The 17,026-nt window shown below is 45.9% G+C and overlaps 1 protein-coding gene across 50 annotated transcripts in view; it reads left to right on the top strand.

Annotated features, from left to right (window-relative positions):
- The window catches only part of TRRAP (transformation/transcription domain associated protein), a 131,897-nt gene that overhangs the window by 34,711 nt on the left and 80,160 nt on the right, over positions 1-17,026 (top strand). For 39 of the 50 annotated variants that reach the window (XM_078357335.1, XM_078357328.1, XM_078357324.1 and 36 more), the window contains 8 exons: positions 684-940; positions 5,034-5,234; positions 7,853-8,004; positions 11,062-11,261; positions 13,213-13,430; positions 13,553-13,750; positions 14,675-14,935; positions 16,262-16,423. In XM_078357335.1, coding sequence (XP_078213461.1) covers positions 684-940; positions 5,034-5,234; positions 7,853-8,004; positions 11,062-11,261; positions 13,213-13,430; positions 13,553-13,750; positions 14,675-14,935; positions 16,262-16,423 — 1,649 coding nt within the window. The remainder of the gene's footprint in view (positions 1-683; positions 941-5,033; positions 5,235-7,852; positions 8,005-11,061; positions 11,262-13,212; positions 13,431-13,552; positions 13,751-14,674; positions 14,936-16,261; positions 16,424-17,026) is intronic. The other 11 variants (XM_078357287.1, XM_078357297.1, XM_078357253.1 and 8 more) reach the window with 1 other exon arrangement.

The following is a 17,026-nucleotide window of genomic DNA, read 5'->3' as shown; positions in this document are numbered from 1 at the left end:
GCCCCCAGGTGTGTTCCTCCCTCCCGGTCTCATTCAAGCTGATCCTGTGCTGGGAACTCAGCCCCTTGCCCTCTTCCATCCTCCTTATCCTTTGGATTTGGGACCTGGTTTTGGTGTCCCAAGAAGTCATCCCTGACAACTTCTCTTCTCCCTGAATTCTCGTCCTTCATCCTGCCTGCCCATGCCGCGCAGGACATGCCTTGCCTCGGGTCCACTGCCATATGACTATCTCTTTCTAGCTAGTCTTGTCTCAGTTAGGAACGGACTCAGTGAATCCTTGACTGTCCTCATGAGTGGTGAGGAGGGTGGACTTTATCAAAAGGAGGCTCCTCTCCATTTATAATATGCGAAAAAGTAGTTTTGAAAACTTCAGAGAATAGACCTCAGCTGTGGTTTAGTGGAAGCCTGATAGTACAACGTAAAAATAACTTAGAATATTAAAAGGATATAATACTATGATTGTAATTTATAACAGTTACATTCGGCCTGTTGTTGCCACTCAGAAGGGGTCATGGATGCAGTTATGGGACAGATGTTACAGGGTGCAGTCTGGGGGCACAGAGGTCTCCCCGCAGTCGTGCTGGCATGCATGAGAGAAGGAGGGGCAGTTCTTTTGTGCGTTTAACCTGGTCCCGAGTCCGGGGAGCGCCTTCCCTCTCTGACGGCTGTACCCCCTTCCCTAGGGCTGAACATGCTGCAGAGTGGCCTGCACAAGCAGCACATGAAGGACCTCTTTGTGGAGCTGTGTCTCACCGTCCCTGTGCGTCTGAGCTCGCTCCTGCCGTACCTACCCATGCTCATGGATCCCTTGGTGTCTGCGCTCAACGGATCTCAGACATTGGTCAGCCAAGGCCTCAGGACACTGGAGCTGTGTGTGGACAACCTGCAGCCCGACTTCCTCTACGACCACATCCAGCCAGTGCGTGCAGAGCTCATGCAGGTAAGACTTTAGTGAGGGTGTTAGCTGGGCTGCTTCCCCGGAAGCAGTAGGCCGGTATTGGGCTCTTTGTACTCAAGGGTAGGCTCTCTGCAAGATGGACTGATGCAACTCTCTGCTTACTTCGTCTGCGCGAGTCTTTTGATGGATAGAACTATGTAAAGAAGGCTGGTGTTTTATGACTGTAATCTCTGTCCTTTGGGAGGCTGAGGAAGGCAGATCGCTTGAGCCCAGGACTTGGAGACCAGCCTGGGCAACATGGTAAAAACCCATCTCTACAAAAAATACAAAAATTAGCCAAGCATGGTAAGCCCCACCTATAATCCCAGCTACTCGGGGCTCAGGCAGGAGGATCACCTGAGCCCAGGGAGGACAAGGCTGCGGAGGGCTATGATTGCACCACTGCACTTCAGTCTCGGTGACAAAGTCAGACCCTGTCTTAAAAGAAAAAGAAAATGTGTAAAGAAATGTTGGTATTGAATGGACATTGTTTTGCAGCATTGCCTGTTTTTCAGAGAGCTTTCACGAGGGTTATATTCCTAATAAGTTGATGACTGATGCAGCTGTTAGGGTTACTATATGGCCGTTATTGTTTCCAGCAAGAACCTCTCTATCCAGGAAAAATCTTCAGTTGAATAGTAAAGGGATATTGACTCTAAAGGGAAGGTACAGGCATCTGCTCTACCCTATCTGAAGGGAAAAAGAGCAGCTAATAAAGGAAGTTGTTTTGAAGACATTTGTATTTTTGTTTATTAAAGTTCATATGTTGGTTGGGCGTGGTGGTTCATGCCTGTAATCCCAGCACTTTGGGAGGCTGAGGCAGGTAGATCACTTGAGTCCTGAAGTTCAAGACCAGCCTGGCCAACATGGTGAAATCCTGTCTCTACTAAAAATACAAAAATTAGCCAGGCATGGTGGCAGGTGCCTGTAATTCTAGCTACTCAGGAGGCTGAGCAGGAGAATTGCTGGAACCTGGGAGGTGGAGGTTGCAGTGAGCACAGATTGTGCCAATGCACTCCAGTCTGGGTGACAGAGTGACACTCTGTCCCCCCCCCCAAAAAATTCATATGTTAAAGTTAGGTTTTTCCTTCATATTTTGCTGTTACTGATTTATGATCTGATTGGTTATCTTTAGAGGATTAGGCTGTCTGTTTCAAAGCATCTGCCCCTTTAGTAGCAGGTATTTGGCCCCAGATAGGAATAAGAATGCCCGCTTTAGATGATGGAGGCTCAGTTACTCCTAGGAGTCTCTCAACAAATTAGAGACTGCAGGTAGGACTTGAGTTTGAGGTTGGGAGATTTCCCTCCCTTCCTGAGAGTTGGGTCTTGGGCTTTATCTAGGCTGTAAGAAGATGGCATAGGGGCCAGGCGCAGTGGCTCGCACCTATAATCCCAGCACTTTGGGAGGCTGAAGCAGGAACATTGTTTGAGCCCAGGAGTTCCAGATCAGCCTGGGCAACATGGTGAAATCCCATCTCTATTAAAAATACAAAAAAATCAGCTGGGTTTGGTGGTGCACGCCTGTAGTCCCAGCTACTCAGGAGGTTGCGGTGGAAGAATCAGTTGAACTCAGGAGGTTAGACTACAGTGAGCCATGATTGAACCACTGCACTACAACCTGAGTGACAGAACAACACCCTGTTTCAAAAAAACAAACGATAAAGATGGCATGGGGTGGTTCAGAGTCCCTGCTGGTTACCTGGAGGATTGACGAGAGCCTGCCTTTAGAACAGTAGTGTTGGTTCTAGAAGGCAGACTCTATGCCTGACCTAGGGTGCATGAGCAGCATGTGGGAGAGGAGGAGGAGGTGGTTCTTAGGGCTTCTCACCATCCATGAGAAGGCATTCAGCCCAAGAGAGACACACAAAGCCACAGGAACCACCACAGGCCTCCAGGTGAAAAGCACAAGACCTGCCTCTCCCAGTCGCATCAGTCAGCTGAGGCCATTTAAGCACATGGGGAGGGCATGCTTGTTTCCAGGGTTGCCTCCTCCTAGGGACACCCAAGGGTTGGGTGGGCCAGGTGGAGAGTGGATGCGGCAAGGGGTCTTAGGCCACCTTTCTGACAGTTATTAAAGAGAAGCATGTTTGAATCTACAGGAACGTAAGAGAAATTGGAATTTTGCTTGGTCTAGAGAAAGGTACCAAGATTTTATGTTAAGGAATATTGCTAGACATGAATATTTGGCATTGTTATGGAAGGTGATTTAAGAAAATAGATTAGGCCAGGCACGGTGGCTCAAGCCTGTAATCCCAGCACTTTGGGAGGCTGAGGTAGGTGGATCATGAGGTCAAGAGATGAGACCATCCTGGTCAACATGGTGAAACCCCGTCTCTACTAAAAATACAAAAAATTAGCTGGGCGTGGTGGCGCGTGCCTGTAATCCCAGCTACTCGGGAAGCTGAGGCAGGAGAATTGCCTGAACCCAGGTGGCAGGGTTGCGGTGAGCCGAGATCGAGCCATTGCACTCCGGCCTGGGTAACAAGAGTGAAACTTCGTCTCAAAAAAAAGAAAACAGTTTTACGGCCAGGCGTGGTGGCTCACGCCTGTAATCCCAGCACTTTGGGAGGCTGAGGCAGGCGGATCAGTTGAGGTTGGGAGTTCAAGACCAGTCTGGCCAACATAATGAAACCCCCTCTGCACTAAAAAGAAATAACAAAAAAATTAGCCAGGGATATGGTGGTGCACCATATCCTACTCAGGAGGCTGAGGTGGGAGGATGCTTGCTTGGACCTGGGAGGCGGAGGTTGCAGTAAACCAAGATTGTGCCGCTGCACTCCAGCCTGGTTGACAGAGCGAGACTTCATCTCAAAAAAAAAAAAGGAAGAAAATAGACTTACATAGTGAACTGTAGTAATTTTAAGGACCTCTGATAATTAGATGAAAAAATGTGGAGAAATTTAGAGGGTTTTTTTTGAGTGTGCATGTTTCTTTATTTTTTGAGATGGAGTCTCGCTCTGTCACCCAGGTTCGAATGCAGTGGTACAATCTTGACTCACTGCAGCCTCTGCCTCCCAGGTTCAAGTGATTCTCCTGCCTCAGCCTCCCGAGTAGCTGGGACTGCAGGTGCCTGCTGCCACGGCTGGCTAATTTTAACATTTTTAGTAGAGATGAGGTTTCACCATATTGGCAGGGCTAGTCTCCAGCTTCCTGACCTTGTGATTGGCTCACCTTGGCGTCCCAAAGTGCTGGGATTAGAGGCATGAGCCGTCACGCCCGGCCGAGTGTGCGTGTTTCTTAAATGCAGGGTCCATATTAACTTCATCCCAGTAGTCCTGTAATGCAGATGCCTTTGTGATCATGTTTTTCCTTTAGCACCCTTTCTGTTGTAAGATTCGAAGTGTACAAGACAATCGATACTATGTTTGTAAGTTATAAAGCTTAATAAATAGACTTAACATGAGAAGTTGCCGTCCCACCCAGGACTGGAATTTCACCACTAAGTCGCATCCACCCGCATGCTCCTCCCCACCCACTTTTATACAGCATGTGCCGAAACAAGATACTGCTTAGTTTTCTTGCTTGGGAGCTCTGCGGCACTTATAACATGCTACTGTTTATGTTCCAGGAGCCTGGGTGAACATTTATATTTACACATTTATTTATGAGGACGTCAAATTTCCTTGGAAGAATATGCAAATTAATAACGTTGGTTTCCCTAAAGAAGGAAGAACCTTGTGTTTGGGGGAACAGAGGTGGGAGGAAGGATTGTTGCCAAGCAGTGTTTTATCACTTTGAGTTTTTTTTCGACACAGAGTCTTGCTGTGTTGCCCAGGCTGGAGTGCAGTAGCTCAGTCTCAGCTCACTGAAACCTCCTGGGTTCAAGCGATTCTCCTGCCTCAGCCTCCCAAGTAGCTGGGATTACAGGTGCCTGCCACTGTGCCCGGCAAATTTTTTTATATTTAGTAGAAACGGGATTTTTGCCCTCTGGGCCAGGCTGGTTTCAAACTCCTGACCTCAGGTGATCCACCTGCCTTGGCCTCCCAAAGTGCTGGAATTGCAGGTGTAAGCCACTATACCTCCCTTTGAGTTTTCATCCGAACCTTGTGAAGGCGTTACCTTAAGAGGACCTTAATGAAAGCACGCTGATTTTCAGGCTCTGTGGCGCACCTTACGCAACCCTGCTGACAGCATCTCCCACGTGGCCTACCGTGTCCTTGGTAAGTTTGGCGGCAGTAACAGGAAGATGCTGAAGGAGTCGCAGAAGCTGCACTATGTTGTGACTGAAGTTCAGGGCCCCAGCATCACTGTGGAGTTTGCTGACTGTAAAGCCTCTCTCCAGCTCCCCATGGAGAAGGTAAGCTTGGAGCCTTGTGACAGTGTCCTTTCATTTTAAGCCTTGTGAAGATACTATGTTTCAGTCTCTGTGAAAACGTTAATTAGGCCTGTGTGTTTTGGGAAGGCAATTTCTGAATAGAACCAGATGTATCAGATGATCAGCCTGGTTGGCACGGAACTTTTCCTAACACCAGGAGGCCAGTGGAGGGGTATCACCTGGGAACTTGGGACTCTGGAGCAGCTCCCTCTCCTGGTGACCAGGAGGAGACGTCAGCACATCCCGCCATTGACTGCATCCATTCTGATGCCCTGCAGGCTTACTGAGAACCTGAGTAGTGTCCATGCCTGCCTCTCTTTGCAACCACATGCAGTGCCTCACTTTCACCGAGTCTTGATCCAGATGCAGCTCACGCTGTCTCATTCCTAGCACTCGTCCTACTGCTGACAGTTCCTGGCCCGTTGGGGACCCTCATTTTATTGTGTGAAAAGCAGACAGTGCCCCCGCACGCTGGAGTGTCCGGCCGGCTGCCATGTCCTAGTCTTGTGTCAGCATCATCTCGTCGTCACGTGGGCTTTTTCCCAACTCTATCACCAGCCCTTCCCCACATGGTGTCAGCACTTGTTTCCATGTCTTTGCAGGACATCATCTAGCAGTTGTGTATTGGGTATTTTTTTTTTTTTAAGGATATCATGGTAGTCTTTTGAGCGGATCTGCGTGAGTTGGGTGTTTCAGTAAGCTGACTGCCTGCTGGGGTCCTGAGCCTCTCACAGATCTGGTCTTCAGCCAGCATTGGGTGGCCTTCCTCCCTTTGCTCTGGCTAACTCTGCCTTGCCCTGTTGCATCATGGTGTAGCACTGGGCCTGTTTACCTCTGTAGAAGATGTGTGCCTACGTAGTGGCTTCTGTGTTCATAACTAAACATTGGGGAGGGAGATGCCAGTACAGATCAGCATCACTCTGGACTTGTTTTAGGTCATCATCTCTCGACCAACTTCCTCAAGCCTACGCCTTTTCCCCAGCCCTCCCCAACTCCCACCTGATGAAGCACTGTTCCCTCTGCAGCCTCAGGGTGGGTGCAGTCTCAGCCTCTAACTCAAACCTTTATCCACGTACTTTGCAAATGAATGCAGCTTTCCTCCTAAGAGAATCACATGGCTCAAATTCTGTCTTTTTTGAAATTAGTAACATCCTTGTTCCCGCAGTAGTTTCCCACATCTTAGGTAATTTCCTTGAGATAAAATTGTGCTTGCTTAGCTGCGTCCGTGATAAGGTCAGTATTATTAGTGCAAACTAAAGTGTCTTTTATTTGACTCTATAGACTAAGAGCTCCCCCTCCCCCACCAAAAATCCCTTTAGAAGTAGTTTTGCCCCAAAGCAGCTGAAGTCTGGAAGAAATCAGGTTTTTGCAGAAAGGTATGAGATAGGACCTTAAGGGTCCAGGCTCCCTTACAGAGGCTCCCCATGGTTCCTGTCAAGGCCTTTTTTTCTGAGCAGGACATCCTGCTGGCCTGCAGGCGGGTGCTGGCTCCAGCACACCCTGCAGAGCTAAGGAAGCCCATGGGTAAAGGGAAAGATTAGCATGGCCAAGCCACACGCCAGTGAATTTCCATTAAACCATTCAGTGCTCTTGGAGCACTTGGCAGTCCTTGATTCTTTTTGGCAGGTAGTTGGCTCATAGGTTATATTGATTCTTAAAAATAAAATTTTAGAAAGTATCACCATTTATGACTGTTAACTGACCAGATCACAGACAATTCCACAGGACCCAGAAGAGCACAGACAAGCCAGAGTTTATCCGGGGAGGAGCTGTTGTCATGTTATGTGCACTGTGTGTCTCCGAGCCTGGCAGGGCTGAAGGGGAGGGCCTCTTTCCCTGTCATCGGCCTCTGCTGGTTCCTCACACAGGGTCTGGGTAAATTGTTAACAAAGATTTGTTATTTGATATATATGTATGTCATTATTGTTAAGGTGAACGTCTTGGCTGTTAAAGGCTTCAGATTACTTTGGTGTGTGATTGTGTCTTCGCCACTATCTCAGTCAACCCCATTGGAATGAATAGAATAAAAATGTGTGCATGTAGTTATGTAGGCTTTCTGAAAAAAAAAAAAAAATGACGTAAACCTTTTTCTTTCTAGTTTAGTAAAAGCTTAAGGAAGCTGTCTTTCAGTTTCTAACCTACACACAGCAAAGTCTGCTTTGCAGAAAGTTCATTAGTCTCATTATGACCTTGATGAGTGTGTGTGGGTGAGACAGAATCTGGTTTAACCCAGCAAATCTACCGCAGGAGGCTCTCCAAGTTCACTTAGTTTCTGTAATCTGCCATTGGCTATTTGAACATGAAATTGTTAAACTCCATCTTGCATTTTATTTTAAACTGTGCAGTTATTTATTTCATAATCCTTCTACTGCCTCTTTTGGAAGCTTCACCTACTGAATACCTGTTAGGCTGCATTGGCCCACTGTGTTCTCTTCAAAAGAAAATACGCTTGAAGCTGGTGCTGTGGCTTAGTTGGTTAAGGCACCTGTCTAGAAATATGCATTAAGAGTCTTCTGGGTGCTGCAGATACTTTCATTGAAAGCTTTTTACAATCATGTAATTTCAGCACAAACTGCAGTTTCTTTGTGTCTTGATCATAGGCCATTGAAACTGCTCTGGACTGCTTGAAAAGCGCCAACACTGAGCCCTACTACCGGAGGCAGGCGTGGGAAGTGATCAAGTGCTTCCTGGTGGCCATGATGAGCCTGGAGGACAACAAACACGCACTGTACCAGCTCCTGGCACACCCCAAGTATGTCGGCCATTTCCTTCCCTGTGATTGGGTGGATCCTGCTTTAGGAATTGGGACTGCAGAGGGGCTCCCAGGTTTTTGGTGCTAGGAGCAGGCTCCTTTAAGTCCAGCAGATGCCATATTATCTACCTACTTCTCCTTCATGGGGCCTTAGAGAAAATGGAAAAGAGAACTGGGTATTTGAGAATCAAAAGACATCGCAGTTGTCACCTGCCTTTATTTTGTCTTGTCACCTCCTCTATTAGTTTGTAAGTGTGAAGAAATCAAAGGTCATGTCCCTTCTCCCCCTGCTTTGTCTCAAAGGTCATGTCCCTTCTCCCCCTGCTTTGTCTCACATTCTGTCCACAGCAGCTGGCATCTGAAAGGCATCCAGTAGACCCTCTGCATTTTCAGTTTGCAGTGATCTTTCTCCAGATATTTCTTATGTCTATATCTTTATTTTACCTCTTGAGACTGTGCATGACCTTAATGTAATGATCTTTTGAGGGAACACATATATACCATCTTTCTGCGTTCTAAGTTTCAGGGGATGGATTTTTCTTGTCAATTTTCACATTCCTCACAGCATCAGAAGTGATGCTGAGTATATGGTAGGTGCTCAGTTGTCTAAAGGACATTGAAGAGAGAGGAGTCAAGGTAACCGAATGCACAAGGAAGTAAAGCAACATGAGTAAGAGCCAGCAGAACAAATGGAAGGCAGAAATCGCCGCACAGGCTTCAGGTGTTAGGATTATCAGAACTAGGTTGTAACTATGCTTAAAATGTTTCAATTAATGAAAGAGAAACTTGAAAATATCTCCAAGACATAGAAACCTATAAAAATTGCCCAAAAAATTTAAAGAACCTTCAAGAAGTTATCAAATACTTCTCTAGAATGCATGCAGAGAGAGAAAAAGATGGAAAATTCAATAAGGAGAGTAAGAGACATGAAGAGTAGAGGGAAGTAATATCATTTACTTGAAACCCTGAAAAAAGAGGAGAGAGACATAATGACTGAGAATTTTCCAGAACTGATGAAAAAGTGCACAGATTCAAGATGTTCAGTGAATCCAAAGCAGGATAAATAAAAAGTAATCCACATAGGCAAACTATAGTGAAACAGCTACAAATGAGAAACAAAGGGAAAATCTTAAAAGATGGCACAACAAAAAGATGACATTCAAACGAATGGTCACTTGGAAGCTGTGAAAGCCACTGAACCGTGGAATAAATCTTTAGTCTGAAAGAAAAGAATTGCCAACTTAGAATCATATATCTGGTGCAATATGACCCATGAATAAGGATGAAAGATGTTTTCACATAAAAACAGAAATCTGCCACCAGCACATCTTCAGTGAAGAGCATTCTAAAGGATGAACTTCATTCAGAGAGAAAGTTTCTCCATGGAAGATTAGAGATGGGAGAAGGAAAAAACCAAGAAAATGATAATTCGTGACCAAATATAAATGGGATGCAGCTAAAGTGATACTCAGAGGGAAACTTATAGCCTTGACAAATCATAAGAGACCGGGAACCAGCTGCATTTTTAAATCATAATAGACTGGGAACAAGCTGCATTTTTGTCATCTGTCAAATACACAGAATGTGGCAGATGGATACAACCCAGCTTTGAAAAGCAGGGAGCTACTGACACTTCAGCCAGCATGGGCGTGTCATCTCAAATGTCATGCCAAGAGAACGAAGCCAAACCCAAGATTGTTAAGTGACTTCGTTTATGTGAACGTCGTAGCAAAGACAAAACAGAGATTGCAGATCAGGGGTTTCCTGGGGAGTAGTAGGAGTGGGGACTGATGTTTTGGGGTGAAGTTTTAAAATTGCATTGTAGTGATGGTTTACACACTGTACACATTTACTGAAACCCACTGAACTGTATAATTAAAATGCATCAATTCCATGGCCCATGAATATACCTCCGGAAAGCTGTTAAAAATCAGCATAGAAAAGAACAAATGTTGAAACTTGAGTTTAAAAATCAGAAAAAGTAAACAAACACAAATGCAGTAGAATGGCTCAATAAAGCCAAAGTTGGTTCTCTGGGAAGATCATAAAATTGAAAAGCTTCGGTCGAGCACGGTGACTCATGCCTGTAATTTCAGTACTTTGGGAGGCTGAGGCGAGCAAATAACAAGGTCAGAAGATAAACACCATCCCTGGCCAACGTGGTGAAACCCCATTTCCACTAAAAATACAAAAATTAGCTGGACATGGTGGTGCATGCCTGTAATCCTAGCTACTTGGGAGACTGAGGCAGAAGACTCAGTTGAACCTGGGAGACGGAAGTATAGTGAGCTGAGATTGCGCCACTGCACTCCAGCCTGGAGACGGAGTGAGACTTTGTCTTAAAAAAAAAAAAAAAAATTGAAAAGCCTCTTGTGAGACTGACGTGGATTAAAAAAGAGAAGGTGTTGTTAACTGTATTAGAAATCAAGATCTGTGAGGGCCATGCCACAGTGGCTCACGCCTGTAATCCCAGCACTTCGGGAGGGCGAGTCAGGTAGATAGCTTGAGCCCAGGAGTTCCAGACCAGCCTTGGCAATACAGTGGCACTCTGTCTCTACCCAAAATACTAAATAACCCAGTCTCTAAATAAATAGATTTAGAAAAAGAAAAAAAGGTCGGATGCAGTGGCCTATGCCTGTAATCCCAGTACATTGGGAGGCTGAAGCAGGTAGATCACCTGAGATCAGGAATTTGAGACCATTGAGACCAGCCTAGCCAACATGGCAAAACCCCATCTCTACTAAAAATACAAGAAAAATTAGCTGAGTGTGGTGATGGGCACCTGTAATCCCAGCTACTTGGGAGGCTGGGGCAGGAGAATTGCTTGAACCTGGGAGGCAAAGGTTGCTGTGAGCCCAGGTCGTGCCACTGGGTAACAGAGTGAGACTCTCTCCAGGTGTTGCTGAAATTAAAGCAGAGAAATTACCTCACCCAGGCCTGTCTGAATAAGAGGGAAAAAGGCAGATTAAAAATTTAAAAAGAAGTCCTGGTGGAGTCATCAGCTCAGGAGTTGGGTGTTGTGACGCCGGATCTGATTTGTCTTGATTTGTCTTTCAGCTTTACAGAAAAGACCATCCCCAACGTCATCATCTCACATCGCTACAAAGCCCAGGACACTCCGGCCCGGAAGACGTTTGAGCAGGCCCTGACAGGCGCCTTCATGTCCGCTGTCATTAAGGACCTGCGGCCCAGTGCCCTGCCCTTCGTGGCCAGCTTGATCCGCCACTATACGATGGTGGCAGTTGCCCAGCAGTGCGGTGAGCACGGGGACACGGTGGGGCACAGGAGTGGTTATTTCACTTCTTTGGGTGCTTTGAAAACTTGCTCAGGATGTTTTATTGTTCCAGGGAAGCTGAGTTTGGCTGATTGGTTTTCAGCTTTTATTTTCGAATTTTCCATTTACTATGTTGGTGATTGGTATTTCAGTAGTGGGCGCTGTATCAGCTTGAAAGTTATTCTCTACCAAGTTTTGTCTGTAAAGTAGACCCAATTTAATAATACTTCTGTGTTCAAGCGCTTTTGGACATTGGCTTATGAAACAGTTTGTGGTCATACTCACTGCTCGCCTTCCCCTCTGCCTAGCGGTGTTTTCCAAGACCAGCTTTGCCCTCCTTTCTCCATCACCTGCTGTCTCCATCACTTGCTCTCTGCTCCCTAGCCCGCTCCTTGCAGTCTCTCTGCAATACCTGCTTCTGCTCCCAGGATCCTCATTCTGCCGTTCCTCCTGCCTGGAATGGCTGCTCACCTCCACTTCAGTGGCTCTCATGCTCTTGGTGGTGAAGGACCGCTTGTATTTGTTCATTTTTATTTCCAATCCATTGTAAGTGATGTCCTTGTAAAAGACAATAAAAATGTCACGACGCTGCCAGTTGCTACATAAGTTTCTGAAAACTTAGCATCAACTTTGGCATCTCCTCCCAGACCAGTGACAGTTTGTCTGCAGACACCGCTGGAGTAGCACTGCCCAGTTGGTGTCCTCAAAGCCCCTCACCCTTAGGTCAGCCAGCAGAGCACATCGAACTTTGCCCTTTTAGCTTTTCTTGGCCTGACCGGTCAGTACTGTACAATTTAGCACTTTGTTTCTCACTGCCTTCCACGTTAACAGTGTCTCTCTGGCAAAATTCAGCTTCTCAATGACTTCTGCCTTGGAGCTGGGTACGTCTGAGGCGTTAACCTAATAATGCTATGACCGACTGTTCTCTGCCATAGCTGGGTGCCGTTGCTTTTTATTAATTTTATGTTAGGAGTATCTGGAGCATATTGGCCTATTTAATAATTTTTTAAGTGACGTCATTGTGGTTCTCTTTATTTTTTTTAAATTGTTTTGTTTTGTTTTTTAGACAGTCTCACTTTGTTGCCCAGGCTGGAGTGCAGTGGTGCAGTCACGGCTCACTGCAGCCTCAACCTGCTAAGCTCAAGTGATCCTCCTGCCTCAGCCTCTTGAGTACCTGGGACTACAGGCGTGTAACACCATGCCTGGTTAATTAAAAAATTTTTTAAGTGGAGACTTGTCTCATTATGTTGCTTAGGGTGGTCTTGAACTCCTGACCTCAAGTAATTCTCCTGCCTTGGCTTCCGAAAGTACTGGGCTTATTTAATTATAAAAGTTTATAAAAATGGCATGAGCCACTGCGTCTGACCCCTGTGGTTCTCATTTAAAACTAATATATATTTAAGTTACGACAGAGAAATATCTGAAAATGAACCAGTGTATCATGGAAAACATTCAGAAAAATACAGCCTATCAGACCACTTAATTTATACATAATTGCAGTTTAACAGAAGCTGGTTTAAAAATCTCAGTTCTGGCTTTTTTTTTTTTTTTTTAAGACAGAGTCTTACTCTGTCGCCCTGACTGGATGCAGTGACACGATCTCTGCTCCTCTGCCTCCTGGGTTCAAGCAGTTCTCCCACCTCAGACTCTTGAGTAGCTGGGATTACAAGCACTTGCCACCACACCTGGCTAATCTTTGTATTTTTAGTAGAGATGGGGTTTCACGACGTTGGACTAAGCTAGTCTCAAACTCCTGACCTCAATGATTCACCCGCCATGGCCTCCCAAAGTGCTGGGATTACAGGCGTGAGCCATCGTGCCTGGTTTTATAGCGTTTCTAACATCAGGGAAAACATCGGGCAGTTCTGCAATTTGAGGTACAAGACTGTTTATGTAAATGAACTCTCACGTGCCTTCCCTCACTCTTTATTTAGGTCCTTTCTTGCTGCCTTGCTACCAAGTGGGCAGCCAGCCCAGCACAGCCATGTTTCACAGTGAAGAAAACGGCTCGAAAGGAATGGATCCTTTGGTTCTCATTGATGCAATAGCTATTTGTATGGCATATGAAGAAAAGGAGCTTTGCAAAATTGGGGAGGTGGCCCTAGCTGTGATATTTGATGTTGCAAGTATCATCCTGGGCTCCAAGGAGAGGGTGAGGAAGAGTTGAGGAGTGTCTTCTGATTTGGAGGGTGTGTGTGTGTACCTGAGGGTGGTCTTTCTAAGGTGGCCTAATAATTGCAGTCACGTGTTGTGGTTGGTTCATCTCCTTTCCAGGCCTGTCAGCTGCCCCTGTTTTCTTACATCGTGGAGCGCCTGTGTGCATGTTGTTATGAACAGGCGTGGTATGCAAAGCTGGGGGGCGTGGTGTCCATTAAGTTTCTCATGGAGCGGCTGCCTCTCACTTGGGTTCTGCAGAACCAGCAGACCTTCCTCAAGGCACTTCTCTTTGTCATGATGGACTTAACTGGAGAGGTAGGTGACGGGGGCCCCAAACCTAACCATGCTGTTTTTGAAATGGTGGTTTCCCAAAGAATAGTTAGTGTAAGACCCTTCTGCAAAGAAGCTCTCCTAGCAGCGTGGTGAATTTGATATCAGATTTCATTTCAGCGTTTTTACTAAAGGGACAACTGAAAGCTCCCTTTGGCCTTCTGTGGCTATCTAAATACCTGCTTGCTTTGATAAAGAACAGTTGCAGGCCAGAGTATGTACCACAGTGCATCTGGAAAGGGGAATTCTGCTTCTCATGTGCTGTAAAAGTTTCCAGAGGAGATGCATTCTTTTTTTTTTTTTTGAGACGGAGTTTCGCTCTTGTTACCCAGGCTGGAGTGCAATGGCATGATCTCGGCTCATGGCAACCTCCGCCTCCTGGGTTCAGGCAATTCTCCTGCCTCAGCCTCCTGAGTAGCTGGGATTATAGGCACGTGCCACCATGTCCAGCTAATTTTTTGTGTTTTTAGTAGAGATGGGGTTTCACCATGTTGACCAGAATGGTCTCAATCTCTTGACCTCGTGATCCACCCACCTCAGCCTCCCAAAGTGCTGGGATTACAGGCGTGAGCCACCATGCCCGGCCAGGAGATGCATTCTTAATAAACCTGTATGCAGATATGACTCACACCAGTAGAGCATGGCGACCATTGCCAGCTTATCTGGTGAACGCAGTGGTCACATCTGGATCCATGTTTTCTTTTCTGAGTAACACGAATTACCAACCATAAGGAGACTTAGGGACTAAAGCACCAAGTGGGTGTTGTGATGTCATCTCATTAAAGCAGCTGGCGAGAGGGGCATGGACCCCCAGTGACACAGTGTTTATGGCAGACGAGTGTGCAGGAGACGGTGGGCGCAGTGGGCGGCATCATCCTGTTTTCATTCTAAGGCGTCCCTGACTTGCAGGTTTCCAATGGGGCAGTCGCCATGGCAAAGACCACCCTGGAGCAGCTTCTAATGCGGTGCGCAACACCTTTAAAAGATGAGGAGAGAGCCGAAGAGATCGTGGCCGCCCAGGAAAAGTCTTTTCACCACGTGACACATGATTTGGTTCGAGAAGTCACCTCTCCAAACTCCACTGTGAGAAAGCAGGCCATGCATTCACTGCAGGTGTTGGCCCAGGTCACTGGGAAGAGTGTGACGGTGATCATGGAGCCCCATAAGGAGGTGAGATATCTGTCACCAGAACCAAGATAATTTCAACAAAACTGTTGATAATTTTTTTAAAATTTGAGTTGAGATGATACTCCATTTATAATTTTGTGTCCGTGACACAAAATACAGTCGTCTGCTGTTATTTGTGGAGGTCTTGGTCTTGGTTTCAGGACCCTTTGTGTGGGTACCAAAATCTGGGGATCTCTCTGTTGTAAAATGGTGTGATATTTGCATGTAACCTATGCAATCCTCCATTTATTTTATTTATTTATTTTTTTCTTTTTTAATGCTTTTTTATTCTCATTTATTTGTTTTGAGACAGAGTCTTGCTCTGTTGACCAGGCTGGAGTGTAGTAGTGCAACCCTTGCTCACTGCAGCTTCAAACTCCTGGGCTCAAGCTGTCCTCCTGCCTCAGCCTCCTGAGTAGCTGGGACTAAGGATGCATACCACCACACCTGGCTAGTTTCTTAATTAAAAAAAAAAAAAACTTTTAAAATTCTTTCTTTAAGGAAATTATCCTGCCCAAAATGTCATTTTCTTCTTTTCAATTAAAAAAAATTTTTCCGACTAGTTACTTTTTATAAAGATGGGGGTCTCACTGTGTTGCCCAGGCTGGCCTTGAATTCCTGGGGTCAAGCAATCTTCCCACCTAAGCCTCCCAAAGTGTTGGGATTACAGGTATGAACCACTGAGCTTATCCTTAAATTTTTATGGGTACATAAAAATATGTGTAATCTCCCATATACTTTCAATTAGTTCTAGATTACTTATAATGCCAAATACAATGTAAATGCTATGTAAACAGTTGTTACCTTGTATTAGTTTATTTGTATTTTCTTGTTACAATATTTTTTATTTATTTTTTTCCTCAAATATGTTTCCTCCTTGCTTGGTAGAATCTGAGGATGTAGAGCCACAGACACAGAGGGCTGGCTCTACCATTGCACCTGCTCTTTATGACTTCAGATATGCAAAAAGCTGTACTTAGAGTTATGGCTGTATCAGCGATTGTTAGAATAGAGAGACTAGAAGCCTGCTTTCCTGAGTCCGTATAGCACAGTCTGGTAGTTTTATACTTGTTCTGTTATGGTTTTGTTTTTTCTTTTGCATTTATTTTTCTTATTAGAGTGAGAGAGGTTAGCCTGTAGCTTTAAGAGCTAACATATCTTACTTACATGCCTCTCCAGTTCCCAGATTTTCGCATGAAACGTATTTCCCCTTCCCTAATTAGAAGATACCTGTAATAACCTTGGATCTCACACATGGTTTTTGAATTTTCAAAAAGTCTTTGCGTCCCAAGGGGCAGCTGGTGAGTGTTGCCTCCTCGGCTTCCTCAGGTCCTGCAGGATATGGTCCCCCCTAAGAAGCACCTGCTCCGACACCAGCCTGCCAATGCGCAGATCGGCCTGATGGAGGGGAACACATTCTGTACCACGTTGCAGCCCAGGCTTTTCACAATGGACCTGAACGTGGTGGAGCATAAGGTGTTCTACACAGAGGTAGGGGGGTGGTGGTGCGGAGTGGTGTGGATGGTGATTACGTGTGTCTGCTAGCCTGTCTTTGTACGCAAAGACTGGTCAGGCAGCGTTCAGAGAAGGCTTGGGCAGGGACCCACAGGTAACCCACTGACACCTGGCACAGCAACCTGAGCAGGTATGTTGCGTCTGGCCTGGGGCCGAGGGGAGGTATGGCCAGCAGAGATGCAGATGTCTTCTGAGTTCTCTACAGGAAACCTTGCTTGAATTTCGGGTCTCAAGGTTGAATTTAAAGATGAAGCTGCACCCAGTTGCTTTAATCACTCTCATATCAGCTGGCCCAGCACAAGTGCCAGTTTACTGCATTCATTAATCACTGAAACGTGCCGTGCTCATAGTTCTGGCAGCACCCCCTAAAGTGTAGGGGTTGATCTGTTCATTCTCATTTTGAAGGTGTGGAAACAAAGGCTTAGAGTTTGCTGATTACCCAAAGCCACAGGGCAGGTGAGCTGGAAAACTTGGGTTTAAGCCAGGACTGTTACGTAGACCACACACGGTTCCTGATCACTGCAAGGTCCAGTGGGTTCTTATTTTACTTTTTTGGTGGACTTGATTTGCCCTTTGACC

The sequence above is a fragment of the Callithrix jacchus genome, chromosome 2 (genome assembly GCF_049354715.1).
Source record: "Callithrix jacchus isolate 240 chromosome 2, calJac240_pri, whole genome shotgun sequence".
NCBI classification, from domain to species: Eukaryota; Metazoa; Chordata; class Mammalia; order Primates; family Cebidae; genus Callithrix; species Callithrix jacchus.
Note: the sequence above shows the minus strand (reverse complement) of the source record. Positions and strands in the feature narration are given on the sequence as shown.